Raw genomic sequence first — 18,589 nt, 5'->3', positions numbered from 1 at the left:
ATGGGTCGCAAAGAGTCGGACACCACTGAGTGACTAACGCTTTACACTTTGTGAACATAGGAAGTTTGAGTATCCTGTCAGCATTCACACGGACGTGTCCAGTAAGCAGTTGAATGTGTGTCTAATGCTCAGAGAAGAGAAAGTAGACTCACGAGTCATCAGCGTAGTTAATAAGGTGAAGACATGGGGGAGGAGGGGAAAGGGGACCCTAGGACACCCTGGATAAGGCCGTGCGCACAGGGCACGCAGGCGCAGAGGGACGGAGCGCACATCAGAGACGAGTGGGAGAGCAGAGAGGAGATCCTTTGGAAACGTAGTCTCAGCATGATCCTTTGTCTGAATTTTATGTTCCAGATTTTTACTTTTGTATTGGCCTAGTAATTTTTATTTTCAAAGAAGGAACATGTGATGGGAGCGCATGAATAATGCATATAGATAGCAGCGTTTTAGACTAAATGGGTATTGCAGTTCGCCGTATGTTGATGTGGTAGCTCCACAGTGTATTTTTTAAAAACTTCAAATATATCTCCTAAATATATATATATCTGTTAGAGTTAAGAGAGGAAGACAGGAAGTACATAGTGCATTTTAGAATTGTAAGGCCTCAGAAAGAGTACAGATAAGATTATGTTCTAATGAAAATCAGACATGAAAGTAAATGTTTCTTATTCATATTTGTGACATAACCATTTTTGCTAGTACTCAGTGCATAAGTTTTTATGTAAGTTGTAGACTAGGAGGAAAACAAAATGCATTAGCATATCTTTTTAAAAACTAATAAGGGAAGGAAGAGCGCCTGCCCCCACCCCTTCTGGATAAATAAAAACAAATTCTGGATATCAACATTTCATTGAACAAGTGTTTAGTATCTAAGATTTAGTCTCTAGGACTTAAATATTTAACGGTGGTGGTGGTGGTGGTTTAGTCGCTAAGTCGTGTCTGACTCTTGTGACCCCGTGGACTGTAGCCCGCCAGGCCTCTCTGTCCATGGGATTCTCCAGGAGAGACAGAATACTGGAGTGGGATTCTGTCATTCCTTTCTCCAGGGGATCTTTCCAACTAGAGATCAAACCCAGGTCTCCTGCATTGAAAGCAGATTCTTTTATCAACTGAGCCACCAGGGAAGCCCTCAAAAGTTCTAATGACGCGTAGTGGACACACATTGAATGGGAAGAGACATGTTCCCTAGTCCTTCAGGGTAATACAGCCACTCATTTGTTTTAACCTTTGGGCCTTGGCCTTACGCAGAATAACAGTTAATATTTTAAGGGTGGCAGGAATTATTCAGAAGGTTGACAGTTTTAGTAAAGTTCCCTGTAAGGAATAAAGAAGAATAAAGTATGTTTCCAGGAAAAACTGCGACTGCTACTGACAGCAGCTCGTGCGTATGAGTGAAGCACAGCGCTTCCTGTTTTTCTTTGCAGAGGCCTGACTCTGGAATTCCCCTGTTTGCCCACGATTCAGTTCTTGTCTCTGGCCTGTGCTCTCGGTACAGCACACCAGAGAAGTGGGCTGTTCTTCACATGTCTGACTTGTGCCTGAAAAATATTTCAGTTTTGTATCTTAAAATACTTAGTTATACTCAGAGTCTAGGTTTTTGACTCAGAAAGTAGTAACAGAAGTGTGAAGAACACCTCAGCCCGGGTCTGGATCCCGTCCTTCCTACCTTCTCTGGAGCACTTATAATATTGATAACCCTTCGTTTTTCTTTATCTTCTGTTTCTTTTCGGATCTATCACATCAGAAACTAAGCATAATCAAGTCTGTCTCATCTTGAAGGGAAAAAATCCAGTCTGCTGGTTTCCTCTTCTCCCTTGAGCTACAGCTGTCTCCTCCCGTTCGAGGCCAGACTCTGTCCCATCCTCTGTGTTGGAGCTCTCATTTCCCCGCCCCCTCCCCTCACTGCCCTGATGGCTGGCGCCCCCGTCACTGCGGGCACAGGGGCACCAGCGTGCCGAGCAGGCGCTGAGTCCAGGGGACGCGCTTCCCTTCACCTGAGCTCCCTCCAGCTGTGCAGCGTGTCACCTAACCCTCCCTTCACACTTGAAGAGCCCACATCTGACTTTGCCCCTGACTTCCAGGCTGCTCCTTTTTGGCTTGCTTTACTGGCTTATTTTCCTCATCCAGCCTTATGAGGAGTGCTTTTCTGTGCACTTTTTTTCCTGGGAAGTCTCCTTAACTCAGACCACTTTATCCTGGTGACTCTCTTTCTCATCTCTAGTTAGCGCTTCTCAGAATCCTGTATCTGTGTTTTCAGTGCCCTTGAACATGAGGCACGCTGAATATCATTTGCTAGGCCTCACTTAAATGTCTCATAGCTATCTTAGATTTGGTGTGTCTTTTTTTTTTTTCTTTCCATTTATTTGTTTGGCTCCTCGGGACTTGGTATTGGCACGCGGGATTGTCCGTCTTCATTGCAGCGTGCGCGATTTTTAACTGTGTCATGGGGACTCTTAGCTGTGGCGTGTAGAATCTAGTTCCCTGACCAGGGATGGAACCCAGGCCACTTGCACTGGGAGTGCGGAGTCTTAGCCACTGGACCACTGGCTAAGTCCCAAATTCAGTGTGTCTTAAACAGAATCTTTCATCTTCTTCCAGTATGACTCTTCCAGCAAGGCTCTCCCAGTATTGTCTAATCCAGTAAATCATGTACCCTGTATTCAGTCTGAAATCTGTTCATCTTTCATAACTTTTGCCTTTCCCTAGTTCTCAAATCCAGTTTTTGATTTTAGCTTCAACCTGAACTTTCCATTTCTGCTACTGGTAGTTGAAATTCAGTAATCTCCTTTGACCAGCATCATTCTAATACCTTTTCCATTGGTGCCCTCCACCGTGCTTTCCATTGGAGCGATCATGGATAGCCTTTTTGAACCATTCTGATCATGTCATTCCCCTGCTTAACAAGCTGGGCTCCTTCTGGCCTTAAAGAAGGGAGGACTGAAACTTCTGCTTTTTTACCCTAAAATCAAGGTTAGACTAGATGTCATGAAGTGAAGTCTAAAGGAAAAGTGTGATGCTCAGCTCCATAAAGTTCAAGTTGAAAAGTAGTCATTATTTTCAGATGATGAATTAGTCACCCAACATAATTACTGTGATGCAAGCAGGTTGATGTCTTCCTGTCCTTTGAATCAGCTCAGCTGTCGCCTCCTGAACATCCTCTCTCATTCAGCATGCCTGTTGTTATTGTTTATGAGTGCATATTACTATGCCTGCTTCAGAGGCACATCGACCTACAAGCACATCCGTTCATTAATCTCTCAGGAAACATTTCAGGGTGAGATAGCTGGTGGCCTCAGTGTACCATGGTGACTCCTCTCTCCCTGCATCTTGCAATAATTCAGCTGTTGGAATAACTCACATAATGTGGATTCATGGGCCTGGTGTAGCCACCTGCTAAGCCCCAGACACACCTTTCTGAAGGAGATGATGTGGATTCAGAACTATTAGAAGTCTTGTGTATTCATGGGGCAAGAATGATATGGAAGTAGATCTTATTCTCTGCAATAGGCCAGCCCATTGCCTGCTTTAGAGGGCCCTCTGGCTGAGCCAGGTGGCACCCTCTGTACTTGGGAGCTGTGGCCCCTTCAGGCTGGTCTGCACAAAGTCCGCAGTCCTACAGATGCCACGAGTCCAGCGACTATAACTGTTGACCGTTGTCTCCATCTGTAGACATCTCCCCTTTTCTTCTTATGTCTGGAGTGTGCCAAGAACCTGGAAGCCTCCTCCTTTACTGTCAGTCAAGAGGCATCCTGGGGAAGAAACCCCAACAGTTTGTCCTGATCAGGTGTCAAGAAAGTTCATGTCCTGTTCTGGTGCAGATGCATTTGGATGTGCTTGGAGAAACATGGGTTTCTAATAAGACAAGTTTAGTGGAAATGTAGCAGTGTATTATCGAGGAAAAGGTAGGCACAAAACTAGTATTTGTATTGCCTTTTCCCTTCCTTAATCCCAGAAGAGAGAGCACTGCTTCTCAAGGACCATTTAGGGACTTGTGCTGTAACATCTCAGATGAGAAGAGTATGAAGGGAACTTTGTTGAATTTGGTGGATAGAAATAGACGAACTCAGAGTCTAGGGGCAGAATAGGAACCGGGGTGGAAGAGACTGCCTTGGTGGCACTTGGCCTCCCGCATCGAAGGAGGGCTGCAGGTGGCAGACCTGTGCTCGGGGAGTCTGTGAGGTTCCTTAAGTGGCCCTGTATAAAGGTAGCAGGAGGTGGTATGTTTTGCCAAGAAATAGAAGGTTGAAGGACATAGACAAAGGATCTAGAGCCTTATACTTGGCTTGCTGCCAAGCCTTTTAACCTGAAGTCTTTGTATAGCTCTAGGGGACAGGGCCCCAAGGATGGATTGAATCTTAACCCTTTAAAAAGGGGCTTGAAGTAATTAAATTTGGAGAAGTAAAGGAATGAATATCTTGCTTCTAGGTGGTGGTGGTGGTGTTCAGTCGTGTCTGACTCTCTGCGACCCCGTGGACTGCAGCGTGTCAGGCTTCCCTGTTACTATCTCCTCTGATCAAACTCATATGCGTTGAGTCGATGGTGTCATCCAACCATCTTACCCCCTCACCCCCTTCTGCTCCTGCCCTCAGTCTTTCTAGTATCAGCTTCTTTTCCAGTGAGTTGGCTCTGAGGTTGTTATAGATTATAATACCTGTTGTTACAGACTCTAATTTATTCAGTCAGGCATTTTTGAGAGAAAAAGGGAAATTGTGTAATATAAAGTCTCAGATCAGAAAATAACTGCAAACAAAGAACTTCCCCCTAAAATTATAGTGGATAAAATAATAACATATCTACCACTGAAAAAAATCTCTGATCTAGGGCTAAGGTCACTAAACCAGAACTTGCGAGCCACCCTTTTTTGCACTTAAAAGTTAAATGGAACAGCGCTGTTCTCACTTGCTCCCTCACTGTCTCCAGCTCCTTACCTGCTGTGATAACAGCAGGTCAAAGCTTTGTAGACTGTGTGGCTGCAGGCTGAAAATATTTACGCTCTGGCCTACAAGAACACGTGGATTCCTGGAGAGGATGAAGTAGAGTTGTTTTCTAATTCAGTGAAACATACAAAAGAAACAAATAACTGATGAAAGTCACACACACACTCTCTCCCTTCCTCCTCATCCCCACCCTCCTTAGACACACAAGCACATTCAGATGTCCACATAACAGAAGCTCTAGAAATTGCAAACAAAGAACATAAGGAGAAGTATCAAAGAAATAATAGAAGACACTTTTGTACACTGTAGCAAAATTTGTGTTCAGCTAGAGAGGAATCCCCATATGCCATACAGAATACTGGAAGGGAGAATCAATGAACCTGGAGATGGTCCAGAGCCACTGTTGAACTCTGAGACTTCTTTTGGGATTCTGTGGCAATAAAAGGTAGAGACAGTAAAATAATACCTATTTTAGGTCTAAAATTAATGTGTGAACACGCCACTTTTGTGGTTTTATAGAAAATCACATTCTAACCCTGGAGAGCTGTCACTTGGATAAGTTTTTAGGGTTTATCATGTGCATAGCAACATTTCAGGGGATGGCGACATGAAACACTAGGCTCCGAGGCAGCCTGACCTAGCTCCACAAGTTTGCAACTTGCCTTGGTTTTGATCAGGTGGCGCTTTCAGGAGAAGTATTCTGTTGGAAGAAGATGGGGCTACACAGAGGTGGCATTGGGACACTAAGGCAGCTGTGCCCGTGGCCTCTTCAATCGATCACAGAATCTAAGGCATCATGGAAAACTTGGGTCTAATTTAAAATAACCTTCATCTCTTGAAAAATCTTGGATGGTTCAGTTAAACACAGCAGCAGGGTGAGGAAGTGTCTCGAGTGCGGTGGAGCAACGGCTGCCGCGACCTGCAGCTGCAGTCCTGGGGGCTGGACGCGGGTGTCAGAAGTGACGGGGAGGCGCTTTGTAACTTAGAGCCAGAAGAGACCGGAAATCCGTGACTGGACTAGAACCCAACCTCCCTGGTACCCCTAGCCGACAGATGCACTCCAGCAGGAAAGGGCAGTTGGCTATAATCTAAGTAATAACCATCAGAATAGCATCAGTGTTTAATGATGAGACAGAATTCAGTACTTAGGTCATACCGTCTTCTTTGTTATGAACAATGGTTACAGATGATACTTTTACATAGCTTTTTTTTTAAGAATACAACTTAAATGGTTATCATACAAATACATGGATGGCCAAAGTTAGGTCAAATAATCTATTTTAAATTCTAAATATTATTTTGCTTTACCAATTTTTTTTTTTTTTTTTTGTGCATATATTTCTCTGGGGGAGTTCATTGTAGGAGATGGTTGTGGTGATACCAAGATTTAGGTATTTTCCTGTCCTGGGCAAAAACATTTTTCATAGAGAGTCATTTGTGCATAATGTATAAATCTACCAGAATTAATTTTTGTTAACAAGACCATTTTCTGAACATTATTCCTTATATTTTAGAAGAGGCGCCGGCGGATTGACCGAAGTATGATTGGAGAGCCCACAAACTTCGTGCACACAGCTCACGTGGGGTCAGGTGACCTGTTCAGTGGGATGAACTCTGTAAGTACGAGGGCGGAGCAAGTGGGTGGGGCCTTGGGGCGCGGTCAGATGCACCTGCCTGGCGAGTGCGCTGTGCCCACTGAGCTGCAGACATTTCGTACGCACAGTTAATGTGAGTATGAAGAGAAGAAATGAATAGTGGAAAAATCTCTTACTTAGTTTGCGAAGCAATGTGTTTTTTTTCTGTTTGTACTAAACTCTTTGTAGCTACATTTCTTCTGAGTAACCGCATTAAAATTTTTAAAGGATTTGAGTTCAGAAAGGAAGTTACTATCGCATGGATTCTCATGCTGCCATTCCCCCCAGCCCCCCCCCCCCCCCCCAGCAACTTTGAGGTCAGCTTTTTAGTAATATTTAATCTCCTTTTTGTTCTCTTAAGTTCAGTTGGGTTGCCTTTGCAAATGTATTTGTCCCCTTTATAAAATATTAGCCTTTATCTGATGTTAGAATGCTTGCAATTTATTACTGTAACATAAGTTCTCATGCACTTAGCAGAGGATTAAAATTTGCACATATTTGCTCTTTGTTATAGAGGTTTCAGAGAACTTCAGAAGAGACTTTAGATATACTCAGTTGAACACTTACTGCCTAATTTGCATCTAAGAGAAACAGAGAGTAGTGTGACAGAAACCAGTAGAGGGGGTTTTTACCCGGGCTCTGCCTCATCCTTGCCCTGAAGCAAATGACTGTGTATCCAGAGTCGCTTCCCCCCCCCAGATCTCAAGTGCGCACGTGTGTCTGAATGTTCCCTCAAGCGTTTAGAACCAGAGTCAGTAAGGCTTTCAAAATACAGATACGCTGCATTGTGTGCTGACTGGACACTGTTCACAAAAAACTGAACAGGAGAACAGACTTGTGAAATAGGTAGATGGGTATCCTGGATACAGCAAACAAGTTTGTCACTGCAGTTACTGGGTAGGCTAAGGGATGACATTTGTAGCTTCCTGGAAAGGAAACAGCTTGTTTGTTTTAAGTCTGTAGGAAAAGTACACTGAACGGCTTTTGTGGGAACGTGGCAGCCGTCAGGTTGCTGTTAAAATACAATTCAGTAGCTTTGTTTCCTGGATCAGTGTGGAATGATGAGACCAAATGGACTGCTGACCGTTGTTAATATTAAGGTCATTGTGACAAAGATAAATAGAATGAATGGTTTCAAATTTATTATAGCTGATGAATTTTAATTTATTTCTCATCAACACGTCTTCTTCCCTACTTGTGTTCATAAAAATTTAACTATGTAGGCAAAAAAGAGCTTCCCTTGTAGCTCAGTTGATAAAGAATCCACCTGCAACAAGGATACCCAGGTTCGATCCCTGAGTCAGGAATATTCCCCTGGAGAAGGAAATGGTAACCCACTCCAGTATTCTTGCCTGGGACATCTAATGGACAGAGGAGCCTAGTGGGCTCCAATCTGTGGGGTCGCAAGAGTCGGAAGAGCCCAAGAAGAGGAAATCTGTCCTGTCCCTGCTTCCACGTTTTCCCCTTCTACTTGCCATGAAATGATGGGACTGGATGCCATGATCTGACTTTTTTTATATTGAGTTTTAAGCCAGCTTTTTCAGTCTTCTTCACGTGCACCAAGAGGCTCTTTAGTTCCTCTTCACTTTCTGCCATTAGAGTGGTATCATCCACTTACCTGAGGTTGTTGCTATTTTTCCCGGTAATCTTGACTCCAGCTTGTAACTCATCCAGCCCGACGTTTCACAGGAGTGATGAGGGTTACTTACTGGAAATCCAAATTCTTGTTTGAAATTAAAGAATTAACTTTTGGAAGAAAAACAGATTTGTCTTTCTTATAATCTGCATGGCATTATGAATGTACCGTGTAAAAATATATAAAGATGTTGTTGTAAATAGGCCTAGGATACCTATAAAGTCTAGGATAACATGTTGTGTTAGGAAGGAAATTATTTGGCACCATGGTAAAATCCAACTTTCTGCCACAAAACCTGGTGTTGCCAAAAGGGAGCAGAAAGTGAACGGATAGGCTGTGGGCCATAGCCTCCTCAGGCGGAGCAGGTTTGCTTAAACAGACCTGTGGATTTTAGTTTCTTTTTTAGGGTACTCTTACCTAAACTGGTTGTTTGGTCATGTGAATATAGATATTGCAGTAACTCATCTGGTGTCACTGGACTTAGTTCCACATAAGTGAATTTTTCAGTAAATGAGTGAAAACTACCCATTTAAGACCCAATCACGTGTTCTCGCCATAAACATATTGGACCCAAATAAGCTATGCATTTTATGTCTTGTTATTATTTTCACTTAGAATGTATTTAAACCTCCTCACTCTGAATCTGTTAGGCCATCACCTCCTACTCCTCCTGCTTCGAGCAATCTAGCGTGATTCTCATTCTCTGTTTCCAAAATGCTTCTGATCGATACAAACGAAGACAGGATATACTAAGAACACTTTAGAGTTTGCAGATAAACTTGTGCCTTTGGTAAAGTCAGAAAATACCCCACTGGGACTTCCCTGGTGGTCCAGTGGTTAAGACTCCACTCTGCCGCTGCCAGGGGTCATGGGTTTCATCCCTGCTCGGGAATTACGATTCCACATGCCACACAGCACAGCCGGAATAAAAAGGAAGATGCCCCAGCATTTTTATTTTTTATTTATTTATTTATTTTTTAAATTTTATTTTATTTTTAAACTTTACATAATTGTATTAGTTTTGCCAAATATCAAAATGAATCCGCCACAGGTATACATGTGTTCCCCATCCTGAACCCTCCTCCCTCCCCATTCCCAGCATTTTTATATCTCACTAGAAAGTAGCCCTGTAAGATGGTTAGGAGAGATTATCATCTTTAATCACTCTGCAAGTAGGAAACCTGATAATCACAGAAGATAAACAGTGCATCCAGAGTTACGGTGTTAATGAATAAATCGGGATTACAGGTGAAGTCTTTGGATTCTATTTTTGGAGTATAGTTGATTTACAATATTCTGTTAGTTTCAGGTGTAGGACGAGGTGACTCACTTATGCATATGTTCTTTTTTACATTCTTTCCTCATATAGATTATCGTGGAATATTGAGTGGACTTCCCTGTGCTATACAGTCGGTCCTTGTTGGTTATCTGTCTTAAATAGACTAGTGTATGTGATCTATCCGTTCCTCCTGTGTTTCCCCTTTGGGAACCATTAGTTTGTTTTTGATATCTGTCAATCTTTCTGTTTTATAAATAAGTTCATTTTTTTACATTAGATTCCACATGAGGGATAATATTTGTCTCTGATTGACTTCACTAAGTATGATAATCTCTAGGTCCATTCATTGTACTGTGAATGGCACTATTTCATTATTCAAATTATTTTATTGGAATATAATTGATTAACATTGTACTAGTTTCAGGCATACAGCAGAATGAATAAGTTATACACATATCTGCTCTTTTTTAGATTCTTTTCCCATATAGGCCATTATCAGTCCTTATTTTTAATAGTTATCTATTTTTATATAGTCCCAACCTCCCAGTTTATCCTTCTCACCCCCTTTCCCCTGGGTAACCATAGTATTGTCTTCCACACCTATGACTCTTTGTTTTGTACATAAGTTCATTTGTACCATTTTTTTTTAAAGACTCTGCATATAAGAGATATCATATACTTGTCTGTCTTATTTTGCTCAGTATGACAATGTCTAAGTCCATCCATGTTTCTGCAGATGGCATTTTTATTCTATGAAATGGCTGAATAATAAAAATCCATTGTCTATGTCTACCACGTACTCGTTATCCACTCCTCTGTCAGTGGACTCTCAGGTCGCTTCCCTGTCTTGGCTGTTGTAAATACTGCTGCTGTGAACAGAGGGGTGCATGTATCCTTTTGTATTAGTTTTCTTGGGATATATGCCCAGCCAGGAGTGGGATTGCTGGGTCAGATAGCAGTTCTCTTAGTTTTTAAGGAACCTGCATGCTGTTCTCTGTAGTGACTGTGCCAGTTTACATTCCCATGAACAGTAGGAGGGCTCCCTTTAGCCCCACTCCCTTCCCAGCATTTATTGTTTGAAGACGTTCTCTAATGATGGCCGTTCTGACCCTTGTGAAGTGACACCTCATTGTAGTTTTGATTTGCATTTCTCTGATAATTAGCAGTGTTGAGCACCTTTAAATGTGCTTTTTGGCCATCTGTGTGTCTTCTTTGGAAAAATGTATTTATATCTTCTGCCCACTTTTTGATTGGGTGTTTTTTTTTTTTTTTTTTTTGACATACAACTACATGAGCTGTTTGTATATTTTGGAAATTAATCCCTTGTTGGTTGCCACATTTACAAATACTTTCTCCCATTCTGTGGGTTGTCTTTTCATTTTGTTTATGGTTTCCTTTGCTGTGTAGAAGTTTTTGAGTTTAGTTAGGTACCATTCAATTTTTTTCTTTAGAAGGTGGATTCAAAAAGATCCTGCTGCAATTTATGTCAGTGCTCTATCTTTTCTTCTAAGACTTTTATAGTGTTTGGCCTCATTACGTTTAAGCCTTTGACCCATTTCCAGTTTTTTTTTGTGAACGGTGTTAGGGAGTGTTCTACTACTACTAATTCGCTTCAGTCGTGTCCGACTCTGTGCGACCCCATAGACGGCAGCCCACCAGGCTCCCCGTGCCTGAGATTCTCCAGGCAAGAACACTGGAGCAGGTTGCTATTTCCTCCTCCAATGCATGAAAGTGAAAGTGAAGTCGCTCAGTCGTGTCCGACTCTTCACGACCCATGGACTGCAGCCTACTAGGCTCCTCCGTCCATGGGATTTTCCAGGCAAGAGTACTGGAGTGGGGTGCCATTGCCTTCTCTGAGGGAATGTTCTAATTTCATTCTTTTATATAGCTGTCCAGTTTTCCCAGCACCACTGAAAAGAGACTGTCTTTTCTCCAGTGTATACTTTTGCCTCCTTTTGTGATGGATTAGGTGGCCGTTGAAGGGTGAATTTATTTCTTGCTTTTTATCCTGTTCCACTGATCTGTGTTTCTGTGCCAGTACCATACTTCTTTGATTACTGTTGCTATATAGTATAGTCTGAAGTCAGGGAACCTGTTTCTTCCAGCTTTGATTTTCTTTCTCAGGATTGCTTTGGCTATTTTGGGTCTTTCCTGTATCCATATAAATTTAATAACTTTGTTCTCAGTTCAGTTCAGTCGCTCAATCGTGTCCGACTCTTTGTGACCCCATGAATCGCAGCACGCCAGGGCTCCCTGTCCATCACCAACTCCCGGAGTTCGCTCAGACTCACGTCCATTGAGTCAGTGATGCCATCCAACCATCTGATCCTCTGTCGTCCCCTTCTCCTCCTGCCCCCAACCCCTCCCAGCATCAGAGTCTTTTCCAATGAGTCAGCTCTTCGCATCAGGTGGCCAAAGTCCTGGAGTTTCAGCTTTAGCATCATTCCTTCCAAAGAAATCCCAGGGCTGATGTTCTAGTTCTGTGAAAAATGACACTGCTAATTTAATAGGAATGGAATTGAATATGTAGATTGCCTTGGGTAGTACTCTCATTTTGACAGTGCTGAGTCTACCAAGAACATGGTATATATAGCCTGCTATCTGTGTCATCTCTGATTTCTTTCATCAACATGTTATAGTTTTCAGAGTAGAAGTCTTTTTTATCCTTAGGTAGACTTATTCCTGTGTTTTTTTTTATTGTTTTTGATGTGATGATAAATGGGATTCTTTCCTTAATTTCTCTTTTTGGTCTTCGTTTTTAGCGTATGGGAATGAAAAAGACTGCTGTGTGCTAATTTTGTGCCCTGCAACTGTACTGAATTCATTGATGAGCTCTAGTAGTTTCCTGGTGGCATGTTTAGGATTTTCTGTGTATCATGTATCATGTCATCTGCAAACAGTGACAGTCTTACTTGTTTTCCACTTTGGATTCCTTTTATTTCTTTTTCTTCTCTGTCATGGCTAGGACTTCTGAAACTATGTTGAATAAATGTGACAATGGATTGTGACGTAGATTTACAGATATTTAAAAATTCTTATAACCCTGGGATTAATGTCACTTGATCATGGTGTATGATCCTTTTAATATACAGTTGGAGTATTTTTGCATCTGTGTTCATCAGTGATATTGGCCTGTAATTTTCTTTCCTTTGTGTGTGGTATCTTTGTCTGGTTTTGGTATTAGGGTGAAGTTGGCCTCATAAAATGACCTTGGGAGTATTTCTTCCTCTTCATTCTTTTGGAAGGAGTTTCAAAAGGATAGGTGTTAACTCTTTTCTCAACATGTGATGTAATTTGTGAAGCCATCAGGTCCTGGACTTCTGTTTGTTGAACATTTTCTAATCATTGTTGCATTTTCATACTCATGATTGGGTCTAAGGTCTCCTTAGGCAACCACTTTGCCTGGCTGGCTTTCTTTTTCTTGGGGATGGTTTTGATCATGGCTGCCTCCTGTACGGGGCTACGAACCCCCATCCACAGTTCTTCAGGCACTCGGTCAGTCAGATCTATTTGTCACTTCCACTGTATAATCTAAGGGATTTGATTTAGGTCATACCTGAATGGCCTAGTGGTTTTCCCTACTTTCTTTAATTTATGCATGAATTTTGTGATCAGGAGTTCATGATCTGAGCCACAGTCAGCTCCCGGTCTTGTTTTTGCTGACTGTATAGAGATTTTCCATCTCTGTCTTTCATTACTTGGAATATATAATGCTACTCCCTTCTGGTCTGCTGAGTTGATACTGAAGAATCAGCGGATACATTTATGAATTTCTAGGGATTTCCTTGTATATCATGTGTTGCCCTTCCTTACTGTGTTGATTTTCTCTCTTGTCATTTGATCATGTGTCTCAGTGTGTCCCTCCTTGAGTTCATCTCCTGTGAGCTACTCTGCACATCCTAGACTTGTGTTCCCTTTCTCACGTTAGGGAAGTTTTCAGCTATAACCTCCTCAGATGTTTTCTCGGGCCATTTCTGTCTTCTCCTTCTAGCACCCCTATAGTGTACGTGTTGGTGTGTCTGAGACTGCCTTGTTTCCTTCCATTGTTTTCTCTTCGGTCTGTCCCTTAACAGTGATTCTTACCATTGTTTCCAGCTATTCATTTTTCATGCCTCATTTATCCTGCCTTGATTCCTTCTAGTGTATTTTTCATTCCAGGTATTGTATTCTTTGTATCTCTTTGTTCTTTACATCTTGTAGCTCTTTGTTAAACATCTCTTGTAAGTTCTCAATCTGTGCCTCATTCTTTTTCCAAGATCTTGGACCATTTTTACCATCATTACTCTAAATTCTTTTTTTTTTTTTTGTAGCTGTCTCTTCATTTAGCTGTTTCTTGTGAGTTTTTATCTTGTTCCTTCATCCGAAACATTTCTCTGCCATCTCATTTTGTCTGTTTATGGACTCCTTTATGCTGGCTGCAGGATCATAGTTCCTCTTGCTTGTAGCATCTTCCCCAAGTGGTCCTGAGGCTTGTGGAAGCCTCCTGGTGGCGAGACCGGTGCTTTCCGCCTGGTGGGTGGAGCAGGGGCTTGTCCCTCTGGTGGGCAGGGCTGTGTCAAGGGCTGTGTCCTGGAGGGTACACAGCACGGTCACAGGTGAAGGGAGGGTGCAGGCCTGGGGTTCTGCCTTTATCAGGGATGAGGGTAAATGCCTAGGCTTTCACAGGTTCACTCTTAACTGCTTCCTCCTGGCACTATTGTGAGGGTTACATGATGTCATATTTTGAAGTGATTCTGTAAACCTGAGAGCAGCCTATTCTGAGGGAGTATTAAGTCATTGACTAGAGATGTTTCAGTCTTCTCTTACGTAACCAATTGCTGGCCACAGGTTTCTGCAAAAATCCCCCAGTGTGTTTAAGGAGACATCATAGGCTCAGCAGAGGATGAGTCAAATAAAGTTCAGGGGCTCTAATCATGTGATAGAAGCTGGAGAGAATGACTCCCCTGGGCTCAGAGGAGAAAAGGGTATACTACTCAGTTCCTCAATATGCAGACTTGGCTCTTGGGGTGTGGCCTCTGGCTAAGCTTCCTTTGAATATTCCAAGTCTTTGAATCCTCATTTGAATTCTTATACTTTTTCATTTTATTAATTCTACTAAGACTATATTAGGGCTTCCCAGGTGGCACTAGTAGTAAAGAACCCACATGCCAATGCAGGAGATTCCTGAGAGATGCAGGTTCGATTCCTGGGTCGGGAAATTTCCCTGGAGGAGGGCATGGCAAGCCACGCCAGTATTCGTAGAATCCCATGGACGGGAGCCTGGCAGGCCAAAGTCCATAGCATTGCAGAGAGTAGGACATGACTGAAGTTATTTTTAGAATAAGAATACTACTATTATGTAAATTTTACCACATGGACTTTTAAAATTTATCTTTGGTTCAGTTTCCTACTTTATTTTTGTATCTGATTCTAATCCAAGAAATTGAGGTGATTGAATATGTGAGGTGGTTGTAAATTAAGGTGGTTGAGGAACAAAGTTGAATTCATCTTTATCCTTTTGACTGGTTTTGAAATGTAGCCAAGTACGTTGTGAACTACAAAACTTTTTTTTTGTAATAGGGAAGTGGAGTAGGGGGTGTTTTGGCCAAAAAAGAAAAAAAAGAATTGTTCAACCACCAGCTTACCACTCCCCATATATTGAAAACATTTTCTAAGTCTATAAAAAGATATATATATATATAATTTTTTTTTTTCCTATAAAAAGTACCCTGGGAAAAGCAGCCCAGCCAAACCGTTGATTGATTGGTTGCAGTGGCGCTAGTTCCTGACCCGTTCTTTTCCTTTCTTGTCTCAGGTCAGCTCCATTCAGAACCAGATGCAGTCCAAGGGAGGCTACGGGGGTGGCATGGCCGCCAACGTGCAGATGCAGCTGGTGGACACAAAGGCTGGATAGCCCCGGACTTCTCCTCAGTGAGTACCTCAGAGCCCCGTGACCACTGACCAGAGGCTTAGTTCAGACTCCAGTTCAAAAAAAAAAGTCTTATTAAAAAAAAAATTGTGAACTTACTGGAAAGGGCAAAAATGGTCTGTTCATAGTCAGTTACAGCATTTGGGTATTAGTTTCAGATTGTTGTTTTCCTTTTGAGAAACTTTAAATGTTTTCAGACGTCTTGCTCTGGGGGAGCCTCTGACTGAGATTCTAGTGACAAGATCTCTCTTACGTGTTCTTTAAACATGAATGAAGTTACTGAGTACTGACATTGTGTGAAACCCCATGTGTGGTGAAGTAATTTTATATTTAACACCATTATGGGTAAATCGTTCATAAGAAAATTTTCAAATTTAAAAGACAACTTCTAAATGGAAGCATGAAACCCCTAAAGTATTAAAAATAATTTGGCTTTTTCTTTTGGTTTTATAGGTCATTGTGAATTTCTGTATTTTGTTCCAACTGTTAATTTTTTTTTGTCACGGTTGCTTTCCTTTCCTTTCCAATTACAAAAGAAGCTGCGACTGCTCCGGTGACGCGTTCCTGTTCTGCTCCGAGGACACTCGTCAGAAGAATCCTGCATTTCCTTCAGCTGGCATGCATGCCTTTGGACTCATGGACAGAGTTCTTTGGATTGTGGCTTAATTCTTGATTTTTATGAATATGGGTCTGATTTTAGCATGATCTTTTTTTGTGAATGCTAGCACTGTTTTGCATTCTTCCCCCACATTTTTCTTTCCACCTTCAACCCCTCTGCCTTACTGATTTTATTGGTAAGCCAAGACCTGCTTTTATTTGTTAATTTGTCACCATTTTTGTATATTTTGGAACGTATGCGACCCGTAAGCACAATGATCATTTCTATTCATATGAAACTGCAGCAGAGTAGTGTCTGCATGCTTTATGAAGTTGCTTGTGTGGGACCCCACAGGACGCCAGATGGCGAGTTCCTGGCTGCCATGGGTGGATGATACTGCTGCTATTAGAGAAAGGTGAGCTGTGGCACCAAGTCACATCAGTTTCACAGAAAAAGGCAACTTGGAGCTTATTTTAGAAGTATGACTTTTATTTAGTTAGAATTATAATAAAAGAAAAGCTTGCATTCATAAGGCATTCATTCTGTTGTAAATGTTCGATCTATTTATTTGCGAGCAAGGACCTGGGATTGTAAACAAGTGTGTTTATCTATTGAGTGTGTGGTAATACCCTCATCCAGTCTGACTCTGAGCATCATGTTCTTTGTTCATTTCTTTGTGTGCTTGGTCTCAGTTTTTGCTTGTTTATGTTTAATACTGTGGTATCCAGTTGGCTTCCAGTAGCAGTTTGTTGAGTTTCTTAGCCTCTATTTCTAAGCACGGACTCTGGAGTCCCTGGCCTCTCCATGTTCACATTGTGGGACAGTGGAAGTTGCCAGGAGCAGCGGTTGATCTGGCTGTGTTGTTGCCTGTGAGAACAACCTGCGTGGTGACTTAAGGTATTGCCAAGAATGCTTGGGCTTCAAAGTGTGTGTTCCTCACAAATTGTATTTCTATAAACGCTCCTCCTAAGGGTGTAGTGCTACACCTGGTAGTGGTTTGGTTTCCACTAGAAATTTAAAATCCTATGTAAGGAATTACGTAACTGCATAGAGAGAGATTGATCTAGATCTGTTCTCTTCACCTTAGTCACAAGTTCTTATTAAATAGGTAAGTAAATAAATACTGGGTTTATAGAGGTAAAACATGGCAGGATTTCTTCCCCCAGTTCTTTTAAGTTACCCTGTACAGCAGGCACTAGATTATTCAGTTCTTTATTTCTACAGTTTTGATCTCTGTAGATGTCAATCTATCTCAAGAGAATCTGTCAAGAAAAAACATTTGCGCTTACCAGTCAGAATAGGCATTTTGCAATTTAATAACTTCTAAACTTGAATTCACTTAATGTCATTAATTGTGTTGATACTACATGCTGGGTTGTGCTTGACTACCTGCGTCCTTCTGGTCGGCAGGCAGGGTCCCGACAGGGCCGCTGCAGTGCGCGTGCTCTCTAAATACGGTGGAGTGTTTTAGTGCTCTCAGTGATAATGCTAGTCTACTTCTATTTTGACTTTAGTACAGAGTTTATAATTGTGTAACTCCTAGAACAGTACAGGGAGCCCTGGTCCCTTTTCCCTACTTGATGATTTGACTTTATTCTTTTTCTCGATCGCTTGCTTTCCTGATTCTCCAAGGACCAAATTCTCCAGTGAGCACTGGAGCGTGTCTCCATGGTAAGCCAAAGGCTGCACTCTTCAGCCTCTAATTGTTCTGCAGCTGCCTCTGGCAGGCACAAGTAGCCACACTGTGTGCAGGAACACATGCCAAGGAAGGTGCCAATAATGACTCAAGAAAATTACCAAGAATTTGAAGATACTAACCTTGGACACAGTTTTTTTAGGGAGTCCACTTTCCCCCATTGATAAGTAGGTTTTTAAACCTTGGGATGTCATTTGCTCCCGATAACAATGTGTCTCATTTGAAAATTGAAGCTAAGTAGAATTGACTGTTAATATTTTGCTGAAACATGTGCTAACAACTGTTAACTAATGACATGCATTCTTAAAAGAGGTGCTTTCCTGTGATGTAGGCGTGAGGTGGTGCCAGTGAGCATAGAGTGGAAATGTGAACTATGCTGATTGGGTTCAGCATTTCCGATGCAGCATTATCAGTGGGCCTTTAAAGATACTTTGTGAGTATATATTAGCTCTCACTTTTGTTATTAAATTATAGCAGTTCTATTATAGAAAGCAAGTTTGCCTTGATTTTGTTTAAAATGACTTCTGCTCAGCACCCAGGAGATAAAATTGACATATTTTTATAATATAAGCATACTTTTTTTGTACATTATGTTCATTCTTGAATAAAGTAAGTTCAGTGTTGGCTGGTAGATAATAAAGTATTTGATTTTGATTCAATAAATGTTTTTCAATCCTGACTTGGTTATTTTCTTTCTAGGAGATAAACACAAGAAATGCTAAAAAGGTGCTGTAAGTGACTTTTGAGTTATGACTACTAAACAAAGGTATCCAGCTCAGTTTTTCATGCTTCAGGATTTTGTCCTCACAGTATGTATGTAGGACTTAATAGTAAAGGTAAGAATTCTATTGCCCAGTCACACTATCATATTAGAGAGTTACAGAATATTTCCATTGTCACA

General features: G+C 41.6%; 1 protein-coding gene across 9 annotated transcripts in view; it reads left to right on the top strand.

The window, feature by feature from the left end:
• CDC42SE2 (CDC42 small effector 2) overlaps positions 1-18,368 on the top strand; it is a 118,392-nt gene extending 100,024 nt beyond the window's left edge. For 7 of the 9 annotated variants that reach the window (XM_055548244.1, XM_055548204.1, XM_055548253.1 and 4 more), the window contains 3 exons: positions 6,452-6,553; positions 15,281-15,396; positions 15,931-18,368. In XM_055548244.1, the coding sequence (XP_055404219.1) occupies positions 6,452-6,553; positions 15,281-15,379 (201 nt within the window). In that variant the 3' untranslated portion in view covers positions 15,380-15,396; positions 15,931-18,368. Of the gene's footprint in view, positions 1-6,451; positions 6,554-15,280; positions 15,397-15,847 lie in introns of all 9 variants that reach the window. The other 2 variants (XM_055548224.1, XM_055548235.1) reach the window with 2 other exon arrangements.
• The last annotated feature ends 221 nt before the right edge of the window (positions 18,369-18,589 follow it).

Source organism: Bubalus kerabau, chromosome 1 (genome assembly GCF_029407905.1).
Source record: "Bubalus kerabau isolate K-KA32 ecotype Philippines breed swamp buffalo chromosome 1, PCC_UOA_SB_1v2, whole genome shotgun sequence".
Classification (NCBI taxonomy): Eukaryota; Metazoa; Chordata; class Mammalia; order Artiodactyla; family Bovidae; genus Bubalus; species Bubalus kerabau.
This window is presented reverse-complemented; position numbering and strand designations above follow the sequence as displayed.